At 45.4% G+C, this 26,135-nt stretch overlaps 1 protein-coding gene across 1 annotated transcript in view; it reads left to right on the top strand.

The window, feature by feature from the left end:
• Positions 1–26,135, top strand: part of LOC106505329 (multidrug resistance-associated protein 4-like) — a 73,607-nt gene that overhangs the window by 32,490 nt on the left and 14,982 nt on the right. Inside the window, exons 11-20 of the mRNA XM_021081023.1 lie at positions 2,019–2,120; positions 5,321–5,410; positions 7,255–7,446; positions 13,300–13,394; positions 13,592–13,678; positions 17,121–17,217; positions 20,818–21,024; positions 22,366–22,506; positions 23,312–23,349; positions 24,396–24,490. Of these exons, the coding sequence (XP_020936682.1) occupies positions 2,019–2,120; positions 5,321–5,410; positions 7,255–7,446; positions 13,300–13,394; positions 13,592–13,678; positions 17,121–17,217; positions 20,818–21,024; positions 22,366–22,506; positions 23,312–23,349; positions 24,396–24,490 (1,144 nt within the window). The remainder of the gene's footprint in view (positions 1–2,018; positions 2,121–5,320; positions 5,411–7,254; positions 7,447–13,299; positions 13,395–13,591; positions 13,679–17,120; positions 17,218–20,817; positions 21,025–22,365; positions 22,507–23,311; positions 23,350–24,395; positions 24,491–26,135) is intronic.

Genomic DNA, 26,135 nt, shown 5'->3' with positions numbered 1-26,135 from the left:
GGAAAAGTCTGAGGGGCCATGAGGTGCTTTGGCAGAGAGGCAGGTGTCATTTTTAAGGTAGTGCTTCCTGGGAAGGCTGAGAATTTACTGGAAATTACCTGTGTGTGTGTGTGTGTGTGTGTGGAAATGGGAGGCTGATGCTTTGCATTTTCCTGGGGATGGTGATGAAGTAGGGGAGTGAGAGGTGGATTGTGGGCTGCTTTGGGTTTGGGGGCTGCAGAATCACCTGGATGCACTGAAATGTGGAATACCAGAATAGGAGAATAGGACCAGATTTGAGGAGGAGAAGAGCATGAACTTGGCTTTGAGTTCTGAGGGGCTTTTGAAATAAGCTCCTTATTTGCTCTAAGACCCAGGCCACCAACCAGCCATGGGTCTGATTCAGCCTCCTTTTTTAACGGTTAGTGGGCAGTAATCAGATGCTCCATTTTCTTCCTTTCTCATCTCTCTCTTAGATGTGTTACTGCCCACTGAGAAGGCAGAAAGGGCAGCGGGAGGGAAAGAGAAGGTCAGCCCAGTGGACTGCCCGGATGTCAGGACTGGGTGAGGTTTGTCTGTAGATGTGCTGAAGGCGTGGTGGGCATGTCGATTGTTGAGCTCAGGTGCTGTTAAGCCCTGCTTCCCCACTGCTTCTGCAGCCTGGGACTCAGCAGATTGGATGGGCCCCCTCCCGGGATTTGCACCAGGTCACGTCTGGGGCTCTAAGAAGGAAATCCACCACCCCTGCCCACCTTGGATGTGGGGGATGGTCCGTCCCCACGGCAGACCTCCAGGTGGCTTCATAGTGTCGTGTCTTCTTGTTTACACATGCTTTTCAGTTTCCTTTTTTTTTTTTCTTTTACAGAAAATGGATTGTTTATTACAACCTTGTAGGCCCAAGAAGCCTCTGTATTTTTCTCTTAGTAAGGAAAGGAGGCTGAATGTCTTGACATTGAATGACTCCAATAAGATTGTAAATACCTTGCCTCAATTTCAAAGCCCTAATAGTCTTCAGTGGCTTTTCCCTCCAGTTAAATGTGTCTTTTAGGTTATATTGATCACAAAGCTGCTTAGATTTGTGTTAGCTTTGTAGTGGTTCCCAGGGCTTGGTTTTACTCAGCTAAATGGTGTTGAATAGCTGCTAAATTGTGGGAAAATGGCAAGAAGTGGAAGATGGGCCATTCCTGCTGTGCAAGAGAGAGCACTGACCGGTGATTTTGAGAAGATGCTTATATAGTGTTTGTTAAGAGATAGAAAGGTAACAAAAGCATTTCATTTTTAGAACAATGACTTAAGTGATAGTTAATGACAAGCAGTGATGTGGATTTAACACTTTGAGGAGCAGAGCAGAGTGTACTTAAGTGTCTGGGTGAAGGTCATGACCCCAAACAGGCAGCACCAGGATTTTCCTTCTGAGTCTCTGCTGGAGGTCTTGTGCTCCCAGCTAGTCCTGTGACACCTGATTCCTGAAGGCCTGGGAATGGCCTTCCCCTTTGTTCCCAGCATGCGGCCTGGTGCTTGGCAGATGGTGGGATTCAACAGGTCCTTATGGAATTGTTTCCTAGTAGCTCCTGTGTTTGTTGGTAGTAACACAAAAGTAAAACAATGGAAGTGTCCAGGTTCTAAAGGTGTTAGAGTTTAGAGGCATATTTTCACTTAAAGGAGGAACAAGGACACTTTGTGAGAAAGTTACAACTTTCCTCATGGCCAGAACTCTTAATTTGTGTGTGTGTGTGTGTGTGTGTGTGTGTGGGCATGTGCGTGCATATATATGTATATGTAGGTACATATACACACACATATATACTCTATTATGTATACTATATACATACTATATTACCTGATTGTATATATTACACTAATAATAGTATGTTATTCTATATGTTATTTAGTATGTTCTGGAGTGAACCAACACTTTAAGTATGGTTGGCAAAATGATATGTAGGCTGTATAAAGTTTTTTATTGCAAGTTCTAGGGGAACAATTATTTTTGTACTTTGTTTCTGCAGTTTAAATATCTGTTTTTCCTTTTTCTGCAGAACTTTCTGTTACTCGATGAGGTATCAGAGCGCAACTCTCAGCTGCCATCAGATGGTGAAACGATAGTACAGTTGCAAGATTTCACTGCTTTTTGGGACAAGGTAACAAGTCCTCTATTCTAAGAATGTAACTGCTAAAAGACTGTCAGCAGCATAGATTTATTGGAGAATTTTGAGAATTTACACAAGGCATAAAATGTGATTTACTCATTTACCCAAAGTATGTTATAAAATTGCTGAAAATGAGGAATAAAGTTTGTAACTAAAGGAAATTAAGTATAAAGGCAGCCTAAGACCTTTGACTTGTTCTCCCATCTCATTTTCAAGAGAACTTTCACAGTGTTAGCACATTTTGAACTTAAAGTACTTACATTTGTTATGGTAGAATTATATGACTGGCCAGACAAAGTGCTGCAGTGTAAAGGGGGTTCACTGACAGATACATAAGCAACTGTTAAAAATCAGAGGCTTTGGAGAATCAGTGCACGTATGTTTGCCTTGATACTCTCTGACCATCTCATTGCAATACATGGAGCAAGGTCGTGATCTGGATCTTTGCTGGGGGGTAGGTCGGGGCCCCCCTCCTAAGTTGCTGGGTGGTGCTGGCTACTTTGGTGGCAGCCAGTCATTTAAATTCTTAGCAGTTCTCCTGGTCAGCTGCTATGTTTGTCACTATATGTTCACATCTTTTAAGTTATTAATTCTTGACCCAGGCTTCTGGGATTCAGAGGACACCCGGGAGACTATAGCTTTTCTGCAAACAAGAGGCAGGCAGAGGACACGGGGGGAGGGGTCTGTCCCAGGAAAACTGCATAGGGTCTTTCTGGGTTACATCCTCAGACTTTGTGCACCTTGCACTGTAGTACAGAGCACCCTATTCTGTTGTCCTGGCCTTGCCTATGGTGATTGTGTCCCATGCTGGGGTCATTAGTAATTAGGGCCTGTCAGGTTAGGTCATGGGTGAGAGTCCCCAGGAGGCGGATGGGCACAGACATTGGGGGTTTTGGGGAGAAGCCGAGTCTGAATGAAGCACATGCTGGTTGGGAGGCAGGAGATAGACATGAGCTCTCTAACCTGCCCCTCTAGATAGCCAGGTGGGCAGGTGGGGGAAGGTCTCAGGCACCCAGGTCTCATTCATGAAATGATGGGCCTTGGTCTCAGTCTTTAAATTTCAAAGTAAATGGTCCTGTGGGAACCTCCAAATCTCCGGGGGGTAGGGGTATCCAACTGTGTTTGGCACAGAGTAGGGGCTCAGCTGATGATCCTGGCTGAGTCATTGTCCCCTGAGCCTGGATAACCTGGAGAGAAGGGGACCCAGAACCCCTGAGCTGTTTGGTGCTGCCCTCTTCTGGTTACACCGGGGCAGTGCCGGATCCTGAAGCCTGATGGAGAGAGAACTCTGGGTCTGTCCTGACAGACTGTGTGTGTGTAATTGTGGGGGACAGCAAGCTGATGTATGTGGCTATTTTGTAGTCCTAACTAAAATAGGAACCCTAAGTGTCAGACAAGAAGAATGAAGTGGAGAAGTATAAAAAAATTTCTCTTGTATTAAAATCTAGCTTCTTGATAGTTTTTATAATTGCTATGAAATCTGGGGCTAGCATTTTTGATAGAATAATTTTTGTTTTAGTAAGTGACTATCCCACAATCTATTCAGTCATTCCCAGAAAAGCTTTTCAGTTTGAAGATTATCCAGACTTTTTATCCAGCCCCTCTGCTTTTGGGCATTTTACTAATCACCCCCTCTTTTTTTTTTTTTTTTTTAAGCATGAGCAGCTCCTGAGAATTTTCCTAACATTATATGTACAGATATACATACACCCTTCCGTCTCTTTATCTTGGAACTTACAGATTGTTCAGGAACACGAGCTGTGATTGGCATGATGAGTCCTTGGTCTTTCTTCTCCCTCACTCAGATTGTGTGCTGTCGCGTGTACCTCCATGTTCTGTTTTTTTTGTGGGTGCTGTTTTGTTACTAGTAGAAGTACTTTTTTGTTCCTGTCTATCCAAGACAGGTAATGCCTGTAAGGTGTATAAGACTGAGGCTTTTTCACTCTGATCCGTGAAGTCATGCTTAATTTCTTTATGCTTCATTTTTGTTGTTGTTAGTGTTAAATGACACCCCTGGTGAAATCTGAGGCTTGGAGTTCCCGTTATGGCTCAGCGGGTTAAGAATCCGACTAGTATCCCTGAGGATATAGGTTTGATCCTTATCCTCTCTCAGTGGGTTAAGGATCCAGCATTGCTGTATGCTACAGCCCAGGTCATGGATCTGGCTTGGATCTGGTGCGGCTATGGCTGTGTGGAGGCCGGCAGCTGCAGCCCTGATTCGACCCCTAGCCTGGGAACTTCCACATGCCTCAGGTGTGACCCTAAAAAAGAAAAACAAAGAATAGAAATTAGAGCCTTGACCACCATTTACATGAATTTTCCAAGAGAGACTTTAGCATCTAGAGTGCCCCTTTGCTTTCTGGGCGTTACTGAGATTAAATCTTTCTTACACGAAAAATGGAGATATTAGTGAATATTTCAAATTATTTCTTAGCAAAGGGCCAGGCACTCCATGTACTTGCTTCCATATGCCACAGGCACAGCCATAAAATAAATAAATAAATAAATAAATAAAACCAAGGGTCATAATTCAAACTGATGAATGGCTAAAAACTTCCCACACTGAATATTGTATTAAGTGTATTGTTTTATTTTATTATTTATTTATTTTTGTCTTTTTGCCTTTTCTAGGGCTGCTCCCTCAGCATATGGAGGTTCCCAGGCTAGGGGTCTAATCAGAGCTGTAGCAGTTGGCCTACACTACAGCCACAGCAATGCGGGATCCGAGCCGCATCTGCGACCTACACCACAGCTCACGGCAATGCCGGATCTTTAACCCACTGAGCAAGGCCAGGGAATGAACCCGCAACCTCATGGTTTCTAGTCATATTCGTTAACCACTGTGCCATGATGAGAACTCCTAGTATATTATCTTAATAAGTTAGTGTGCCTTATGCAGGTTGCACTTCAAGCAGGTGCCTTGTCATTTCAACTGCTTAAATTCTGTGGGTGTCTAGGGCTGCGTCCGTGTGGAAATTTGGTAAAAGAAGGATCCTTCCTAAAGGCAGCTAAGCTGCTTCAAACCCAGTGTGATCGGATGAAAAGGCCTCCAGGACACAGTATCTTCATGCAGGAAGGAGGAAGATTGGGGTTATATTCACGTATCAGTGGCTTTTAATTTTCTTCACTTTCTGAAGCAGTTTGTGTTACTTTATTGAAATGGGCACATTTTTGTAAACTTTCATTTGTAGGCCTCAGGAATTCCAACCCTCCAAGGCCTTTCCTTTACTGTGAGACCCGGGGAACTGTTAGCTGTGGTCGGACCTGTGGGAGCAGGAAAGGTAAGTTATGATGCTTCAGGCAGCTTGATGCAATGATGCAGCCCCTAGCAAATCTCAGAGTCCAGCCCAAAGGTGTGTGGAAAGCACCCAGTGTGAATTGGGTGTGTGTGGAACAGCATTTCTCTAAGTGTGATCCACGGAACTTTTGTTTTGCAAGAAGGTTTCATGGCCAAATAAACCTGGATAAACACACACTGTGTTTTCCTTCTTGGTGCTTCTATTCGCACAGCTGGAACTGCTTGTTGGGAATCTGTATGTCTCAGTGAAGGAAATGATTTATGTGAGAGCTGTTCAGGATAGACTGAGACATGGGGACTTCTTTTTGTCACAGTGGCCCCTCCAGGAAGTCTGGAGGCTATCATGGCTCTTCTGGGAAGGTTTTTTTTTTTTTTTTTTTTTTTTGGTCTCTTTAGGGCCATACTTGTGACATATGGAGGTTCCCAGGCTAGGGGTTGAACTGGAGCTGTAGCTGCTGGCCTACACCACGGCCAACAGCCACGTGGGATCTGAGCCAGGTCAGCCACCTACACCACAGCTCATCACAATGCCGGATCCTTAACCTACTGTGCCAGGCCAGGGGTCAAACCTGTGACCTCATGGATGCTGGTCATATTTGTTTCCTCTGAGCCACCATGGGAACTCCTCTTCCAGGAAGCTTTGAGCATCTCCTCCTGTGAGTGGACTTGGCCCATCAATCATATGTGGTGAACGTGCAGCCACGGGCTGGAGCCAGAGACACAGACGTGAGCAAGACCCCACCCCCCTGCCCTCCAGAGGCAGCCAGGTTCTGGAGCAACACAGAGACGCAGGCAGGTTATTTCAGCCCTGTGTGGCGAGTGCCCTGGTGGTGTGGACACAGGCACATCCCCTGTGTGTGTAGAAGATCTGGAGGACGTGCACGTGTACTGGAGTCCTGTGTCTGTGCAACAGGATACAGACCATCAGCGTGGGCTGTGTCCATGCGAGGGCGACGGTTTCCTCTGGGATGGACTTTGCTCCTCGCACACAGCGCCCTGCAGAGTTCTTTTAAATAATCATCTTTGGATGTATTCCTGACACAGAGCTTTTTAAGAATAAGTACCTGTCAGGTAGAGGATACCCAGATGCAGGAACAACTGCATTAAACACCAGACACATGCTGGGCTGCTGTGCTCGTTAAGGATGTCAGACATTCTTTTTTTTTTTTTTTTTTAATTTTCCCACTGTACAGCAAGGGGGTCAGGTTATCCTTACATGTATACATTGCAGTTACAGTTTTTCCCCCACCCTTTCTTCTGTTGCAACATGAGTATCTAGACATAGTTCTCAATGCTATTCGGTCTCTGCTCTTGAGGGCCGCACCCGTGACATATGGAAGTTCCCAGGCTATGGATTGAATCAGAGCTACAGTTGCTGGCCTATACCACGGCCACAGGAACGTGAGATCCAGGCCACATCTGCGACCCACACTACAGCTCATGCAACACCGGATCTTTAACCCCTTGAGCGAGGCCAGGGATCAAACCTGTGTCCTCATGGATACTAGTTGGGTTTGGTACTGCTGAGCCATGATGGGAACACTGTCATTCTTACTAGTCTTTGCTGAGTATAGCACTTCATTTGGGGAAATTCTTGGGCAGACTATGTTGTTGTACTATCTTGTTAATATTCCTTATCAAACATTAGTTTACACTTTCTGATAATGTTAATTAAGATTTTTGCCACATCTGCCAGTACTGTACTTTATCCTACTCTGAACAAAAGGGTTCTGTTGTTTATCAAGCGCCCAGGGCAGGGAAGCTGTGCTGCGGGGCCTGTTCATCCTGGGTGCTGCCTGCTCATGGGTATGTTTGCATCTGTTTCAGTCGTCACTGTTGAGTGCGGTGCTGGGGGAGCTGCCCCCGAGTCAGGGGCAGGTCACCGTGTGCGGGAGGATCGCATATGTTCCTCAGCAGCCCTGGCTGTTTCCAGGAACCGTGAGGAGTAATATTTTATTTGGGAAGAAATATGAAAAAGACCGATATGAAAAAGTACTAAAGGCTTGTGCTCTGGAAAAGGTGAGTAATGACTTCTGAGTTGCATGTACTCAAGTTTCGAATAATAATACTGTTGATTTAACCACAGGGCTTGTTGAAAGTTCTTTTTTTTTTTTAATTTGAAAGATCTTTGAATTTTTAATAATTTAAGCTGGCTTTCTGGGTAAATAAGCAGGCACATACTCTATTATTTCAATCCTGAGGTGTTAACAACTCTCAAAGAATGCTTTTTTAGGGAGATTCCTTTATTTTGTGAAGTTTCATTCACTTCTAACCTATTTTTTAATGGACAATCTAAAAAATCTGCAAAAGTAGAGAGCATCTTGTAGTGAACCCTCACATACCCAGCTTCAACCAGGATCACTGGCATCCAGTCTTGCTGCATCTGCACCCAGCCCTCTGCCAGCCCCAGCCCCAGCCCCACCCCAAATTATTCTGAAGCTGATCCCAGACCTCAGATTAGTTCATCTGTAAACATTTCATTTGTTTTTCCTAAAAGATATGAAAGCCTTTGGCAAAAAACAAAAAAAAAAACAAAAAAAAAAAACAAAAAAAAAAACCAACATGTTATATCACCTGAAAAATAACCCAAATTTTTAAATATAATCAATATTCTCATCTGTGTTTACATTTGTTAACCAGCTCACCATTGGTTTGAATCAGACTCACAAGAGCTCTGCCCCTTGCACGTGGCTGATGCCTCCTCCATCCCTTTCATTCTCTAGGTTGCCCTCTGCACTTGGTTTTTGACTTGTAATTTATTATTTAAAGAATAGAGAATGCTCTAAGATTTCTTTCTCTTTCTTGCTTTCCTCTTTTTATGGCTGCATCTGTGGCACATGGAAGTTCCCAGGTGAGGGATCGAATCAGAGCTGCAGCTGCCAGACACAGCCACAGCCACAGCCACACCAGATCTGAGCCGCACTGAGACCTACGTACAGCTTACAGCAATGCCTGATCTTTAACCCACTGAATGAGGCCAGGGATTGAACCCACATCCTCACAAAGAGGACGTAGGGTACTTAACCTGTTGAGGCACAGGGGAAGCTCTGCTTTAAAATTTCTTTTTTTCTTTTTGTGTCTTTTCTAGGGCCACACCTGTGGCGTGTGGAGGTTCCCAGGCTAGGGGTCTAGTCGGAGCTGTAGCTGCCGGCCTACACCACAGCTCATGGCGATGCCAGATCTTTAACCCAGTGAGTGAGGCCAGGGATCGAACCCGCAACCTAATGGTTCCTAGTGGATTCATTACCCACTGAGCCACGAAGGGGACTCCTTAGTATTTTTTTTTTTTTTTTTTGCTTAAAAATTTCTTAGTACTGCATTTTCACTGTAGGAGAGATTGTTTTCAGAAACGGCATTCAGTTTCACAGAAAATGGCAGGATGAAGTGCTTATTTAACTGTATGTTGACATTTAAATAAAATTAGCAAATGAATGTTGAAAACTGAATTCACCTGATGGAGGAATATAGTTCCCATTGTGGCTCAGCAGTTAACAAACCCAACTAGTATCCATGAGGATGATGGTTTGATCCCTGGCCTCATTCAGTTGGGTTAAGGATCCAGTGTTGCTGTGAGCTGTGGTTTAGGTCAAAGATGTGGCTCCTATCACATTGCTGTGGCTGTGGTGTAGGCTGGCAGCTTCAGCTCTGATTTGACCCCTAGCGTTGAAAAAACAATAATAATGTGGTATTTGTCTTTCTCTTTCTGACTTACTTCACTCAGTATGAGAGTCTCTAGTTCCATCCATGTTGCTGCAAATGGCATTATTTTGTTCTTTTTCATGGCTGAGGAGTAGTCCATTGTGTATACATACCACATCTTCCTAGTCCATTCATCTGTTGGTGGACATTTTGGTTGTTTCCATGTCTTGGCTATTGTGAATAGTGCTGCAAAGAACGTGCGGGTGCATGTGTCTTTTTCAAGAAAGATTTTGTCCAGATATATGCCCAAGAGTGGGATTGCTCGGTCATATGGTAGTTCTGTGTATAGTTTTCTTTTTTTTTTTTTTGTCTTTTGTCTTTGTTGTTGTTGTTGTTGTTGCTATTTCTTGGGCCGCTCCCGCGGCATATGGAGGTTCCCAGGCTAGGGGTCGAATCGGAGCTGTAGCCACCGGCCTACGCCAGAGCCACAGCAACGCTGGCTCCGAGCCGCGTCTGCGACCTACACCACAGCTCACGGCAACGCCGGATCGTTAACCCACTGCGCAGGGGCAGGGACCGAACCCGCAACCTCATGGTTTCTAGTCGGATTCGGATTCGTTAACCACTGTGCCACGACGGGAACTCCTTTTTTTTTTTTTTTTTTTTTTTTTTTTAGTTCTGTGTATAGTTTTCTAAGGTGCCTACATACTGTTTCCCATAGTGGTTGTACCAATTTACATTCCCAGCAACAGTGCAGGAGGGTTCCCTTTTCTCCACACCCTTTCCAGCACTTGTTATTTGTGGACTTATGAATGATGGCCATTCCGACTGTTGTGAGGTGGTATCTCATGGTAGTTTTTTGTTTTTTTTTTGTCTTTTTTGTCTTTTTTGTTGTTGTTGTTATTGTTGTTGCTATTTCTTGGGCGGCTCCCGTGGCATATGGAGGTTCCCAGGCTAGGGGTCGAATCGGAGCTGTAGCCACCGGCCTACGCCAGAGCCACAGCAACGCGGGATCCGAGCCGTGTCTGCAACCTACACCACAGCTCACGGCAACGCCGGATCGTTAACCCACTGAGCAGGTGCAGGGACCGAACCCGCAACCTCATGGTTCCTAGTCGGATTCGTTAACCATTGCGCCACGACGGGAACTCCTCATGGTAGTTTTGATGTGCATTTCTCTCATAGTCAGGAATGTTGAGCATTTTTTCATGTGCTTGTTGGCCATCAGTGTATTCTCTTTGGAGGAATGTCTATTTAGATCATCTTTTGCCCATATTTCACGTGGGTTGTTGGCTTTTTTGCTATTGAGTTGTGTAAGTTGTTTGTATATTTTAGAGATTAAGCCCTTGTCAGCTGCATCATTTGAAACTATTTTCTCCCATTCTGTAAGTTGTCTTTTTGTTTGCTTTATGATTTTCTTTGCTGTGCAAAAGCTTGTCAGTTTGATTAGGTCCCATTGGTTTATTTTTGCTTTTATTTCTGCTGCCTTGGGAGGCTGACCTGAGAAAATATTGGTAAGGTTGATATCGGGGAATGTTTTGCCTATGTTCTCTTCTAGGAGTTTGAGGATGTCTTGTCTCAGGTTTAAACTTTCAGGCATTTTGAGTTTATTTTTGTGCATGGCGTGAGGATGTGTTCGAGTTTCCTTGATTTCTCACAGCATCCTTAAGTGTAGTGCTTCTTGTTTTTGTAACACAGTCTGTAGAAGAGGAAAATGAGACTTAGGGTGATCAAAGGACTTGTTTATCATGAAGACGCCAGAGTGCCACTTGCTTTCTCCCCAAATTTGCTAACATAGAGACAGACATGAGAGCTCCATCTGCAGAAAACTATTGCTGTGTGTCCTAGGTTGATGTCTGAGAGGATTAGTGGGTTACACTCCTGCCACCAACTGCCAAACTCTGCTTGTCTGTGCCAGGATGGTAGAGTGGTAATTATAGGCAATCTACGAAAAGGTTTCTAATATGATGACGTGCAACCTGAACCTGACCTCTTGCCATTTGCAGGGGCTGTTCTCATCTTTTGTCCCCAGATATTCTGGTTTGTCTATTTACTTCTTCTTTTTCTTTTTGGGCCACCCCCACAGCATGTGGAAATTTCTGGCCCAGGAATCAAGTCTGAGCTGGAACCACAGCTATAGCGAATCTGGATCCTTAACCCACTATGCCACAGCATGAACTCATGTCTATTTACTTCTTAAATAATACTCAGATATAACTTGTGATGGATTCCCAGTTCTTCAAGTCATAACTTCTCATCCTTCTCAGCTTTGAGTTTTTCATGACTTTTCATTGAGTAGGATAAGCACCTTCTTAGTCCAGCTGCTCTGCTCAGTGTTCCTCGAGCTCACTGTGTCTTTCCCTCTGGTTTTTCCTGCCAAGCCTGCTCTTTCTGCCCCCATTTCTTGTACAGATCTTGCCTGTCAACCTGTCACTTGCCTTAAGTATCACTGTGAAGACATGGGTCAGGTGTTGTCCCTTCTCTGAAAGTGGGAAGCTGAGACCGAGTCAGCAAAATGGCCAGTTTAAGCCACACTCATTCCCTGATAAAGTAGACCTATGCCTTCACCATCCTGTGCCACCAGCCCTCACACTGGTGCCTCTAGCACAGACCTTCACACTTGCACATCCAGCTTCACGGTGATGTTACCTAGAGGTCACCACAGCTTGTCCACAACCAAAGTCTCCCAAACCTGCATCCACCGTCTTCCCCAGCTCAGTAAGTGGGACCCCATCCTTCCCCTTCCTCACCCCCACACAGCACAGGCCTCCTCTTCTCCTGCAACCCACACCCGCCCGTCAGCAGGTCTCACAGATGCCACCTTCGAGATGTGTCTGGAGTGTGACTCCGTCTCTTCACTCCTGCTGCTTCCACTCTGGTCCTGGCACTGTCATCTCTGGCCTGGATTATTGCAGAAGCCTCTAACTGGGATCCACTCTCCCCTCCCCCTCCTCCTCACTGTTTTCCTCAAAGAGGCAGGCGTGGTTCCTTAAGGTCTGGGGTTAGTAGATGCAAACTATTGCATTTGAAATGGATAAGCAATGAGATTCTGCTGTAGAGCCCAGGGAACTATATCTGATCACTTGTGATGGAACATGGTGGAGGATAATGTCAAAAAAGAAATGTATATACATGTATAACTGGGTCACTTTGCTGTAGAGCAGAAATTGACAGAACATTGCAAATCAACTATAATAAAAAAATTTAAAGAAAATAATTTAAAACTAGGAAAAAAAAAAAAAGGCACCTCAGGCCATGTCGTCCTCCCCACCCCTTTTCCTACGCATGACACCAGGGCTCCTTCTTCTGCTCTGTCTGCCCTCACTCCCCTCACGTGTGCTCAGCTCTAGCTCTCCTGGCCTCCTTGTCTGTCTTGGAAAACCTTGGGCATCTGCCCCATGGCCTTTGCACTGACTCCTTCCTTTGTGTGGATCACCCTCTCCAGGTCTGGGGAGCCCCCTCCACCCTCTGAAATCTGCTCAGACCCCCTCTGAGCCGAGCCCTTCCTGACCCCAGTGTAGATACACTCTCCCCCCTTTCCTCTCTGTCCCCTAAGCTGGCCTCCTTTTTCTCCTGGTGCTTAGTGCTTGCACTCGTGTTAATTTTCCATATTGTCCATCTCCCGCCATGGAAGAAACTCCAGGGACTTCGTTTCCTCAATAGGCTGAATTCACTGTGCCCAGAACAAGGTTTGGCATAGAGTCAGTCCTCAATAAATATCTGTTGAAATGGTCAAATGCATAAATGCTGTGCAGCTCTACAGAATGAAAACAAATGAAGAGCCCTGCAAGTTTTTTTTAATGTTCAAGGTTGCACTTCAGTCACTATGAAATATACTCAATGTTCTCCATCAAATACTTGTATGAAGAATTGATGCTGAAAGTTTAGGATGACAGGAGAACACATTTTAAATCTTTTTTTTTTTTTTTTTTTGTCTTTTTTGTTGTTGTTGTTGCTATTTCTTGGGCCGCTCCCGCGGCATATGGTGGTTCCCAGGCCAGGGGTCGAATCAGAGCTGCAGCCACCGGCCTTCGCCAGAGCCACAGCAACGCGGGATCCGAGCCGCGTCTGCAACCTACACCACAGCTCACGGCAACGCCGGATCGTTAACCCACTGAGCAAGGGCAGGGACCGAACCCGCAACCTCATGGTTCCTAGTCGGATTCGTTAACCACTGCGCCACGACGGGAACTCCACATTTTAAATCTTGTTCCTTTTTCTATTTTTGTCTAGGATTTGCAGCTTTTGGTTGGCGGGGATCTAACTGTGGTTGGAGACCGGGGAACCCCGCTGAGCGCAGGGCAGAAAGCCCGCATCAGCCTCGCAAGGTAAAGGGCGTTTCCGAGGCCTCTAGTGGAGGTGAGTGTGCGGACCCCTTCCCGGGTGGGCGCCATGGGAAGCAGGGGCCCGGCCCTTTCCCTGGGCTCCGGGAAGGAACGCAGAGATGCTGGATGCTGTCAGGATCCAGAGGTGGGATCCCGTAGCGGGAAGCGTCCTTCTCCTGACGTCTCTCTATGTTTTCTAGAGCCGTGTATCAGGACGCGGACATCTACCTCCTGGACGACCCGCTCAGCGCTGTTGATGCAGGGGTCAGCAAGCACCTGTTTGGACAGTGAGTTTGCTTCTGTTTCCTGTCATTTCTGCTGCTTCCAGGATCCCTGCAGGTCCAGGGAAGGGAGCTCAGGAAAGCCTCTATGTTTCCGGAGACTCGGCTCCTTCCGCCCTGGCGTCCCTCTCCCCTCCCCCACCTCCATAGAAGACCCATCGCAGAGAAATCGTGCAGAAGGATGAGGTCGGGATGGAAAGTGCAGAAGGGTCTTCCAGTGTGTGGAAGCTAGTGGAGTTGGTGCTTTAGGGAGTGAGGAGCAGATGGCAGGTGTCCCTGCTCCTTGCAGCTGAAAACCAGCCCCTGTGGACAGATCCTGAGCCCAGGAATAAGAGGGATGCTGTAGGGAGAGTGGGACTCGGGAGCCTGGTACTTGGGTGCCAGTTCTTCTCCTCCATCATTCGTTGAAGGCCAGTTAGTTAGATGGGAAGTTTCCAGCACTGACACAGAGCTTCCGTGGAAAGGCCCTGTTGGTTTGTGCTTAGTGTTCTGTTGGTTTGGAAATACTTAATACTTAGTAAAGTCTAGGACTTTAAATGATTTATCCCGTATCAGAGTATGATTTCAATTCTTTTTTTTTTTTTTTTTTTGTCTTTTGTCTTTTTTTTTGTTGTTGTTGTTTTGTTTTTGTTGTTGTTGCTGTTTCTTGGGCCGCTCCCGCGGCATATGGAGGTTCCCAGGCTAGGGGTTGAATCGGATCTGTAGCCACCGGCCTACGCCAGAGCCACAGCAACTCAGGATCCGAGCCGCGTCTGCAACCTACACCACAGTTCACGGCAACGCCAGATCGTTAACCCACTGAGCAAGGGCAGGGACCGAACCCGCAACCTCATGGTTCCTAGTCGGATTCGTTAACCACTGCGCCACGACGGGAACTCCTGATTTCAATTCTTTAACATTGCTTCACAGATACTCAGTAGACTTAATACTTAGACTCACAGTGCAGGGTTACCTTGAATTTGAAACTAAGTATCTAGATTCTGGCGGGAATCCTAAGTCTTATTTCGTGTTTCTGGAATTTGTTGTCAGTGGTTCTTGCTTGGCCACAAACCCCTGAAATAGAACAACAACTGCAATTCTTTTCTGTGTATAATGTGCCCCTAACACACGCTGACTCATGCCTATGCCTCGGGTGGCATCTAGACCGGCCTTTTTTTTTTGTCTTTTTGCCATTTCTTGGGCTGTTCCCGCAGCATATGGAGGTTCCCAGGCTAGGGGTCTAATCGGAGCTGTAGCTGCCAGTCTACACCAGAGCCACAGCAACGCGGGATCTGAGCCGCATCTGCGACCTACACCACTGCTCACGGCAATGCCGGATCCTTAACCCACTGAGCAAGGGCAGGGATCGAACCCGCATCCTCATGGTTCCTAGTTGGATTTGCTTTTTTTTTTTTTTTTTTTTTTTTGTTGTTGTTGTTGTTGTTGCTATTTCTTGGGCTGCTCCCGCGGCATATGGAGGTTCCCAGACTAGGGGTCTAATCAGAGCTGTAGCCACCGGCCTACGCCAGAGCCACAGCAACGCCAGATCCGAGCCGTGTCTGCAACCTACACCACAGCTCACGGATCGTTAACCCACTGAGCAAGGGCAGGGACCGAACCCGCAACCTCATGGTTCCTAGTCGGATTCGTTAACCACTGTGCCACGACGGGAACTCCCCTAGTTGGATTTGTTAACCACTGCGCCATGACAGGAACTCCCTAGACTGGCGTTTTTGAAAGCTTCCTGGATTTGCTTTTATTGAAACACTGACATTTACCCCTTGGTTAGTTACCTTGCTGTTGTTCACTTTGTTAAAGCCAACAAGCCCTTCAGCTGCACTTATTAAAGCCCTACTGTGTCCACTGAGGTCGATGCCCTTACAGATGTTAGTTCCCACAGGAGGGCAGTGAGCCTGGAGAGGGGATAGAGCCACACGGGACAGAGTGAGGGAGACAGAGATGCTCAGCCCTCCTTCCTGCCTCTCAGGAATCTGTGTCCCAGCAGAGCTTGTTCAGGCAGATGCCCAGGGAAAGGCCAGCAGATTCAGGGTGTTGAGGTTTCCATACAGGACAGTGAGTGCTGAGTGGAGGCCTACGTGGGCAGCAGGAGGTTTCAGCTTAAGCTGGAAAGTTCCCTGTGCCCTGGGTGTGGAGGGAAGGGCCCCCCCGCGCCTACAGGCTGAGCGGGGTTTGTGGTTCTGAGAAGAGGGTTGAGTTCCTTTTGCTGAAGGAACAGTAGAAGCCAAGGTGTGGAGGGAGGAGGAAGCAAGGCCACGAGGAACAGCAGGCACGTCCTCACCTGGAGGATGCAGGCTGTTGGGCAGCGAGAAAAGCGTTTGGAAATTCTTTCGAGCTTATGTGTCTGAAGCAAGGTGCTTGAATGACACCCCACCTTGTGGGGATGTTGGGGTAGGATCTGGCTGCTGTCATTGCCCCCAGGAGGGGGAGAGGGGAGATTACCAGTTATAGGGGGAGTTGAGATCAAGTTGGCTCATTGGTTACCATGGAAACCAGCAAAAGGGTGCACCCCTCACTGCCCCTTGATCAGCATAGTGAAGAGTTCTGATCTAAAGCAAGAGGCAGTCACTAGCTGGGCCCTGGGGCAAGTTTGTGGGAAGGTCAGTGAGTGAGTGAGTGAGTAGGGTGTGGGTGAAGCAGGCGCTGTTGGAGCAGGGGATGTGCAGAGAGCAAGAGGACAGCCATCCTGCTGACCTGACCAGATGAGGGTCTTGGCTGCAGAGAAGTGGGGTGTCTTTTATGCTGTTGGATGATTTCTACTGTGATTCAGGCCATTTGGATTCTGTTATTTTATTTTCATATTGTAAGGGTTTCAGTCCTCATGAAATAAGACTTACTTCCTGGCTGGTACGGGAAATGCTGTAGAGACAGATTGAGGCCACGCTGGCATTTATTTTGTATCTAATATTATTTGGGGAGAAGTGTCTAGAAAGTTGACTCTGGAAAATTTACCAAGAATCTTATTAGTTTTTTCATCAGTATGTACATCATAAATCATAAAAAAATCACCTAGAAAACTGCCTAAGGAAAAAATATACACTTTTTTTATATGACATGGATCCTCTTCTGTCACTCCCACATGGCGATAAAATAGTGTTTTAGTTCAGTCAAGTTTTGGAATCTCCGTCTTGCTCAATTGTTTTTGTTATGAAACATGTAAATTGTTAAGCTGAGTATTTGGAAAAAAGAAAAACTTAGCTCTTGGGGTCTCCTTCAGTGGACTGCTTTTTAGATTTTTTTTTTAGCAGAGCTAGTTTGATGAATTTGAGACCTAGTCAGAAACATTGATTTATATTTGTAATACATTTCTGTGATTTATTTGGTATGTAAACTACAGATCATTGACTGCTGTGTTGTCTTTGTCTCATTACATTTTCAAAATATGAGTTTTCAGTTGGGAGCGCCCCCATTAATGTGCTTTTGCTGCTGTACCTTTTACGTTTCTTTGTAGGTGTATTTGCCAAGCCTTGCACGAGAAGATCACAATCTTAGTGACCCATCAGCTGCAGTACCTAAAGGATGCAAGTCAGATTCTGATATTGAAAGATGTAAGTAGTTTCTAGAAGTCTGTGGAACTTGGTAGCACTCAGGGGTGTTGCTAGCCAGGCCTCCCTGTAGGTCACTGTCCTTGGGGTCATGGTAAATGCCCACTTTTCCGTCCGTTTTATGCCCCCTTCTTCTCAGAGCTGGTGTTGACGCCTTTGAGGATGAATCCAGAGACCTGTAGAAATGTGACCTTTACACTCGAAGCCACAGAAACCCTAAAGTATATGAAGGTGCTGCCACGGGGTTACTGAGTTATCACTGTTCTGGTGAAATGTGTTCAGGATAGTGATGCTGTTTTATTTAGAAGTTTTGTTTTCCCATTCTGTGACTTAGTTCAAAGAGTGTAATTTGAAAATTAGGGATACTAAAACCTGTTTGTGTCCATGTGACTGTCACATGCATTTTGCCTGAAGAGCACCTTCCTTTAACGCTGGAAGTGAGGTTGGGGAGCTGAGCACCGTGTCAGAGACGCCCGCTCTGCTGGTCTGGCAGGTGCTGGGCTCACCGCGCAGGTCTCTCTATGTGCTGAGACATGCAGGAGCCTGTGCAGCGGGAGGACTTGTGCCTTCATGGGGCTTCCTGTCCTGTGGGGTCAGATGTGAGGAAAGAGTGGGGTGGGGGCTGCGTCCCTGAGGAGGTGGTGGCTCACGGGGCCTGAGGGACAGGAAGGTGGGGGCCTCACTGTCACCTGGGGGTGGGCGTCTGAGGCAGGGGGTCCTCAGGAGGGCGCTGACCTGGCCTGTGGGAGAAGGGCAGGAGGGCCAGCGTGTCTGAGGCCCTTTTTGGGGGGATAGGGCACCTCCCAGTCAACCCACAACGCGTGACATGATTTGGGGTGGAGATTGGTGAGAATTTTTCAGACTTGGTGTTAGTTGATGCTTCACTCCCTGGCTTCTTTGCCTCTGTGCCTCAGAACCTCTGTCCTTAACCTTGTCTGTTCCATCAGGCCCTTGGCCAAATCCCTCTCTTATCAAATGAATTTCTGCCCTAGGAAAGATGATTAAAATGCAGAGCCTCTGTATCTTTTGAAGCAGTGCCATGTGTCATTTCTTCTCTGTGCCTCTAGGAATGGGGAGCTCAGTTTCTCAAACTTGAGAACAGTCACTTTCATGTGCAGAGGGGATGATACTAGTGTGTAAAACCCCAGCCTTGGCAGCATCCTGAGCACAGAACCAGTGGGCAGGAGAATAACCTATTTAGCCAGTCCCTACATGTTTGGGGTCCCCTACTGCATCTTCGAGGAGACAACCCTCTATTTTAGTACTATCAGAACAACCATTTGTCCTCAGTGAGCCTCCCTGGATGAGTTGGGGTCCATCCTTACTGTTAGTCTGGTCCCTCTGTCACAGCAGAGAGGGGACAGCCGCCCTCTCGTCCCCTCAGGATTGTCTGTGCTTGGCTGCTGAGTAAAATTGCCATATCTTTGTACCACTGCATGGAAAGTGGAAATTTCATAAAAACACGGTGCATGCATTTTGCCTCCCCAGTGGAACAAGGCACAATGTATCATGAATACTTTTCTAATTCTGTGCAGTCACATGGTGCCCAAAGGCTTCATTGAGTGTCTGCCAGAGGACCACCTCAGGGGATGAGGTGAGAGGAGGACCAGCTCAGGTCCTGGGCCACCTTCTTCCACCTCACCTGCCTTAACCAGAGCTGCCCTCCTTTGATTAGCTTTGCATCTTGTTATTTTGCCTAATACTTTCTTTGACACTGAGTGAATCAGCTGAGTTTTGTTTCATGGGGGCAGAAAATAGCACATTATTTTATTAAAAAAATTTTTTATTACTCAATGAATTTATTACATTTGTAGTTGTACAATGATCATCACAATCCCATTTTACAGGATTTCCATCCCACAACTCCAGCGCCTCCCCCTACCCCCCAAACTGTCTCCTTTGGAAACCATAAGTTCTTCAAAGTCTGTGAGTCAGTATCTGTTCTGCAAAGTTCATTGTGTCCTTTTTTCAGATTCCACATGTCAGTGAAAGCATTTGATGTTGGTGTCTCATTGTATGGCTGACTTCACTTAGCATGATAATTTCTAGTCCATCCGTGTTGCTAAAAATGCTGGTATTTCGTTCCTTTTAATGGCTAAGTAATATTCCATTGTGTATATGTACCACATTTTCTGGATCCACTCCCTCTGCCGATGGACGTTTAGGTTGTTTCCATGTCTTGGCTATTGAAAAAAGTGCTGCAATGAACATTGGAGTACGTGTGTCCTTGTGAGTCATGGTTTTCTCTGGATAGATGTCCAGGAGTGGGATTGCTGGATCAAATAGTAGTTCTCTCTTGAGTTTTCTGCGGAATCTCCATACTGTTTTCCACAGTGGTTGCACCAATTTACAATTCCACCAACAGTGTACTAGGGTTCCTTTTTCTCTACACCCTCTCCAGCACTTATTGTTGGTCGACTTTTTGATGATGGCCATTCTGGCTGGTGTAAGGTGGTACCTCATAGTGGTTTTGATGTGCATTTCTCTAATAATGAGTGATATTGAACATCTTTTCATGTGTTTTTTGGCCATCTGTATGTCTTCTTTGGAGAATTGTCTGTTTAGATCTTCTGCCCATTTTTCAATGGAGTTTTTTTTTTTTTTTTTTTTGGTATTGAGCTGCAGAAGTTGTTTATAAATTTTGGAGATTAATCCCTTGTCAGTTGATTCATTTGCTAAGATTTTCTCCCATTCTGTGGGTTGTCTTTCCTTTTGTTTAGGGTTTCCTTTGCTGTCAGCACGTTATTTTATATAATTTTGTAAGGAAGGGAAATTGTGCAATGACGTACCCCATGCATTCAAAGAAAATGATTAGATTGAGTGTAGCTTAAGCAGATGCTTGACGTGGGGAAGCCTGGTTGGCTGCTTGTGATTGGTTGTTCTTAAGTCTTTTCTCAGATTTCAGTACATTCATTCTGGCTTTGGTTTCGGTTTGCTGGCACAGGCATCCAAGACGTTAGCGTCACTTTGGTCTCTGTCTCCTGGCTCCTTTTTAGTTACTTTATCAGGTGGAATATTGAATTTTCAGTTGGGAACTTCCTGTGTTTGTGGACAGTGTGAAGACCATGATGACACTGCTCAGGGGTCCTCTGTCCAGGGCTGGTTCCTACACGTCCTGACCCAGCAGGTACATGAACCTATGACAGTGGTCAGCGAAGACTGACGAGTGACCTGACCCATGCAGATGTGCTTGTGCCCACCTCGGGTCAGTCTTAAGTTTCCTTCCAGGAATATCCTCTCCAATTCACTGTTTTTTAAAATTCTGCTTGTCACAGGAGGCTTCTCTCAGTTTCCATGTTGTCTAAAAAGACCGACTGATACTTCCACCAGCATCTGTGCTTTTTGCCTCCCTCAGTGCATTTTTAAGACATGATCACATGTTCCTTTCAAATCCCCCAGCACCTCACACAGGGTTTGGCAGAGAACAGAATGCTCAGTTCTGTGTCGAGTTGAACTGAACTAGGTTTTCAACCAGAATTCCAACCTAAGGGTCATTTTCTTAGGAAAATCATGATTTAGGACTGGCTCACTTTTCTTGATAAGTATGTTATTAGATTAATAGCATCAAAAACAAGTGCATTCCTCTCAAATTCTTTCTTGTAGGGCAAAATTATGAAAAAGGGGACTTTTGCCGAGTTTCCAAAACCTGGGGTAGATTTTGAAGATATCCTTTTAAAGACGAATGAGGAGGCTGAACCATCTCGAGTTCCAGACTCTCCCACTCTGAGGGGTCAGCCCTCCGAATCTTCTGTTCAGCCTCAAGAGTCTCCCAGACCCTCGCTGGAAGATGCTGCCCCTGAGGACCAAGATGTGAGTTTCTCCTCCTGCAACATGCCCTGGTCTCTCTGCCTTTGGTGGCCTCATGGCCCTTCAGTCTGTTCCACTGAGGGCATGTTTGTTTGTCCCAAAGTAGACCCTAAGATTTCAAAGCCATATTCCATGGAATTAGTAGAATTAAAAGAGCATGAAGGGAGCAAGCCTGATTGGGGTTCCCTTTGGGTGTAGATGGAGAGTCTTAGGGAGATCAGCAGTAGGTGTACTGCTATGAGTTCCTGGGCATATGTGACCCACACTGATACAAGAAGTCTTTAATTTATCATGGTTACATCCTGCTCACTCTGGTGGCACTTGGCTTCCTGTATGCATCCAGAGGCTTAATTTAAAGACCCCCTTAGACTGAGTCCTGGTGCAACCCAAATTAAGTCAGCTGCTTTTCCTATATGCTGGAATTACTGCATGTAATTGATGGTAGTGTTTTGCCCCATTCTCAGATGGTTTGTGATAGGCCAGAGGTAGCAGGTGCAAAGGACCTGACACACAGTGGCCACTTTAGAGTTAGTTCCCATCTTCCTTTCTTATCCTTCAAGACTGAGAAGCACATCTTATCCACCTTGAATCCCAGTTGTCAGCACAGAGCTGAGGACATCCTTGGCCCATGTGACTCTATAACACATTCTGAGTCCTGCAGACAGAAATGCGGACATGTACCAGATCTCCCTTAAAAACATACATAGATATTCCTCAATATCGAAACCTTCACTATTCAAATACTTGGATGATTCTACAAGTCTTCAGATTAGTCCCTCACATTCCAAAGTCAGGAATCACTCTCTGAAATTCAGGAACCATATGGATTTGGATCACACGCTATCCCTTGCTATCCAAACTCGCATCACTCCAGCTCGCTGTGCGAACTCAGTTTACTCTGTTTGAGCCCCAACTGTACTTTATGTTTCCATCACTGAGTCACACAAGCAATCTAAACGGATACATCATCTCATAGCATTTTGTGTATTATTTCGGTACAAGTTTCTGCATTTGTACTTGAAAGAGGTATATTGAATGTGTGCTCAGAGTCATGACTGCCCTTAAGTCCTTAAGCAGAGCCACTTAACAATGAATAACCTCAAGCAAATGATGTTTCCTTATTTCGACCAGATTCCTAGAGATAGGGTGGCTGGGTCCAAGGGTAATGCGTATATAGTTTGTCGAGATATTCCCACACTTTCTCCACGGAGATGCTCCTACTCCTACCAGCATTGAGATGCGTCTCTTTCCCCCCAGCTTTGCAATGGGGCATATTATGGAACTTTAGAAATTTGGAGTTTGTTATATAAAATTTTGTCTCTTACTGCCATTTTTCCCTTCCAGACTGAGACTATACAGGTTGCCCTGTCACTGGAAAGCCGTTCAGAGGGAAAAGTTGATTTTAAGACCTACAAGGATTACTTCACAGCTGGTGCTCACTGGAATATCATCATTTTGCTTATTCTCGTAAACACCGCAGCTCAGGTAAATAAGGACATTTGTTTTGGTTTGCGCCCTCAGCTTGATATTTACATACTATTTGTACTGTATTTATTATTTATTATTATTGTTAACATGTATTTTAAGAGATTTATGTCAAAGAACTGGCTCACGAGACAGTGGGACCTGAGTGGGTGAACCTGAAATCAGTCAGGCAGGCCCTCCGGCTGGAACATCAGGCAGGTGCCAACACCGCAGTCTTGAGGCAGAATTTCTTCCTTCTCCAGGAAGCCTCAGGGTTTGCTCTAAAGGCCTTTGACTGACTGGATGAGGCCCCACGTTGTTCAGGCTGACCTCTTCTACTTCGGTTATCTTAGTGTAGATGTGAGCCTCATCTGCAAAATACCTTCAGAGCAATTTCCAGACAAGTGTCTGGATGAATCACTGGGACTGGCCTGGCCCAGCTGACACACCAAACTGACCATCCCAGTACCTATCAGGCTTTTTTCCTTTGAAAAATCCCAACATTTATACTATTATTATTATATTTTCAGTCCACTTGGATTTGCATTGTAATGTGTTTTCTGTGGGGAGCAAAATAAGTGAGGCTTACTCATGTTATGTGTACATGACAGAGAGCTTCTAGGGTACAAAGGACGTCTTTTAAGATTTTCACATGTGACATGCACTTCCCTGACCTGTGGTTGCCTGGGGTGTGGGGCTTGGTGCAGATCTGAGCCAGAAGGACCATGTCTGTTTTCTGGAGCCTTCCCATCACCCATTGTTGTAAGTGGGGGTTTTGAGGGGCTCAGTGATGTCAGCGTTTGATTGATGGTTGTTCCTGCTCCAGGTGTCCTACGTCCTTCAGGATTGGTGGCTCTCATCCTGGTGAGTGATTCCTGGTCTGACCCAAAGTGCTATAAAATCGACATGAAGCCTCATTTTCCCAGAGTCCAGGGAAGAGGCAGGGCTTGTTCAGCCTCCTCTTCTGATCCTCACGTAGTTTCTCTAAAGAAAAATTAAATTCTTGCTGATGGAGTGTGACCCTCGCATGATTTCTCCCCATGTCTGACCTTCAGCACCTTCTCACAGACAATTTTGAGAACCGAAAGTCATGATTGAAATTGAATGTTTTCTTTTTTCTTTTTAGGGCCGCACTCCAAGCATATGGAAGTTCCCAGGGTAGGGGTCGAATTTGAGCAACAGCTGCTGGTCTACACCACAGCCGGAGTAATGCCAGATCTGAGCCGTGTCTGTGACCTACACCACAGCTCATGGCAATGCCGGATCCTTAACCCACTGAGCGAGGCCAGGGATCGAACCCGCAACCTCATGGTTCCTAGTCAGATTTGTTTCTGCGCGCCATGAATGGAACTCTGAAACTGAATCTTTATAAGGTAGATGGACACAGGGTCCTGTGAGCTGGGGATCTTTTTTTTTTTTTTTTTTTGAACAATGATCAGACATTTTATTTGACCTAAGATAGTAAGAAACTTTAGTACACAACTGGGCTCAGCTCTGACTAATAGGAAGGATGGCTGGGGATTTACAGCAAGTGGGTGGGGTGAGAAAGTTCATGGATGGAAAATTACAAAACGGAGCTTGATTAGTTACCACCGGTGGAGGGGGGTCTCAATAAAGTGGCTTAGTAGAATTCTTGCTAAAACTGGGTTCATCAGGCCAAGGTTAAGGCCTAGCAGAGAGGAGGGCTCAGAGAGGTGTGGCTAAAGTTTAGTCAAAGAGTGAGTCCCCAGAATATATGTCTGAATCACTTTTCTGTACACCAGAAACCAACACAACACTGTAACTCAACTATGCTTCGAGCTGGGGATCTTTTTCCAACTTGAAACACATCTCCTATATCGAGCTTAATTTTTAAAATTATTTTTCTAAATTCTATCTATAGTGTAATATTTTTCTTCCCTGTTTCATAGGGCAAATGAACTGAGTACTGTGTATGCCATGACATATGGAAAAGGAAGTGTAATCTTGTTACCTGATCCTGGCTGGTACTTTACACCTTATTCAGGTAAAGCCGAGTCATGTGCTCTAACATATGAGTGTCTGAGGTGCTTACAATGAGCCTGTGTGAGCAACCAGGGCTTCCAGGAGTAAGTCAAAAATGTCTCAACAGATTATAGTTGAGTCATATTTACTCTGTGAATTAATTAGAATAATTATTTTTAAATCTACTAGAAGAAAGAGGGTGGATGAAGACTCTTAGATTTCTTTGTACTGGATTTTGGAAGTTAAACCAGGATTGCACATTCAGAAAATCAGCCACTGGAAATCCGTGGCAACTGACTATGCTAATAGGTTGCTTTAGTTGAGTCTTAGGTCATTATATGGATGGCAAGGGGATTAGAAACGGATCCCCACCCTGTGGTTCCAATTGTTCCAATTCTGAGTAAACCCTGTATTTATTGAACTTGGACAAAGTTTTCTGGCAGCAAAGCCCCCCCCCTCAATAAAAGCATCATTCTCTCGCAGGTATGCAGAGCTCCCCTTCACCACACAGCTCATCTCCTCGGCTTCACTAATTACTGAAGAGAGAAGCTGAGCAGGAGAAACCAAGTGTCTGGGAACTGGGGTCCTTCTCTGTCTAACCTCGACATCACCATGTTATCACATCCCCAGCTGTGTGATTAATGTAACATCTGGCTTGCTAGACTAATATTAACACAGCTCTCTTCTTAGAAGATATGTTGCTTTGGAATCCCCTTTTGTGGCTCAGAAGTTAACGAACCTGACTAGGATCCATGAGGTTGAGGGTTCGATCCTTGGCCTCGCTTAGCAGGTTAAAGAGTTGTGGTGTAATTGGCAGACGTGGCTCAGGTCTGGTGTTGCTGTGGCTGTGCCGTAGGCCAGTGGCTATATCTCCGATTTGATCTCTAGCCCGGGAACTTCCATATGCTGGAGGTACAGCCTTAAAAAGCAGGGGGAAAAAAAAAAAAAAAAGGATATATGTAGTATTCCATACTATTTAAAGGAAATCCTTATATAAAAGATTAAATATTCCCACAGGAAATGCTCTTACAAGCTTTCTGTGAAAGTAAAGTGAGTTATCTTTGTAAGGACCCACTCATTGAAATTTGGTATTTAGGAGTTCCCACTGTAGCACAGTGGAAACTAATCCAACTAGGATCCATGAGGATGCGGGTTTGATGCCTGGCCTCACTCAGTGGGTTAAGGATCCAGGGTTGCTGTGGCTGTGGTGTAGGTCTCAGATGCAGCTCAGATCTGGAGTTGCTGTGGCTGTGGTGTAGTGTTGCCCTAAAAAGCAAAAAAAAAAAAAAAAAAAGAAAGAAAGAAAATATTTGGTATTATTTGGTATTTACTTCCTTGATCACTTGCTAAGAAACCTAAATCCATTAGTTGTTTGCCTTCTGAATTAGTGGACTAGGGGAGCTTCAAAGAAAAAGGAAAGGATTGTGTTACGTGTATTCATGTAGGATGGTGGGCTAAGGCAGATAGATGCCTGTTGATAAAATCAGGAATTTGAGCAGCTTTCAGAAATGAAATAACAGATACATTAGCAGAAGAGGAAAAAAAGTACCTGATTGAATATTACAGAAGGTTTCTCCAGTCTCTTTAGTGTTGTGGCTTCAAGAACTGTTCAGAGATCTATTTTAATTTCTACATGACTAGTAGGTACCCATTTATGTCATTAATAA

Source organism: Sus scrofa, unplaced genomic scaffold, assembly GCF_000003025.6.
Source record: "Sus scrofa isolate TJ Tabasco breed Duroc unplaced genomic scaffold, Sscrofa11.1 Contig1173, whole genome shotgun sequence".
NCBI classification, from domain to species: Eukaryota; Metazoa; Chordata; class Mammalia; order Artiodactyla; family Suidae; genus Sus; species Sus scrofa.
Note: the sequence above shows the minus strand (reverse complement) of the source record. Positions and strands in the feature narration are given on the sequence as shown.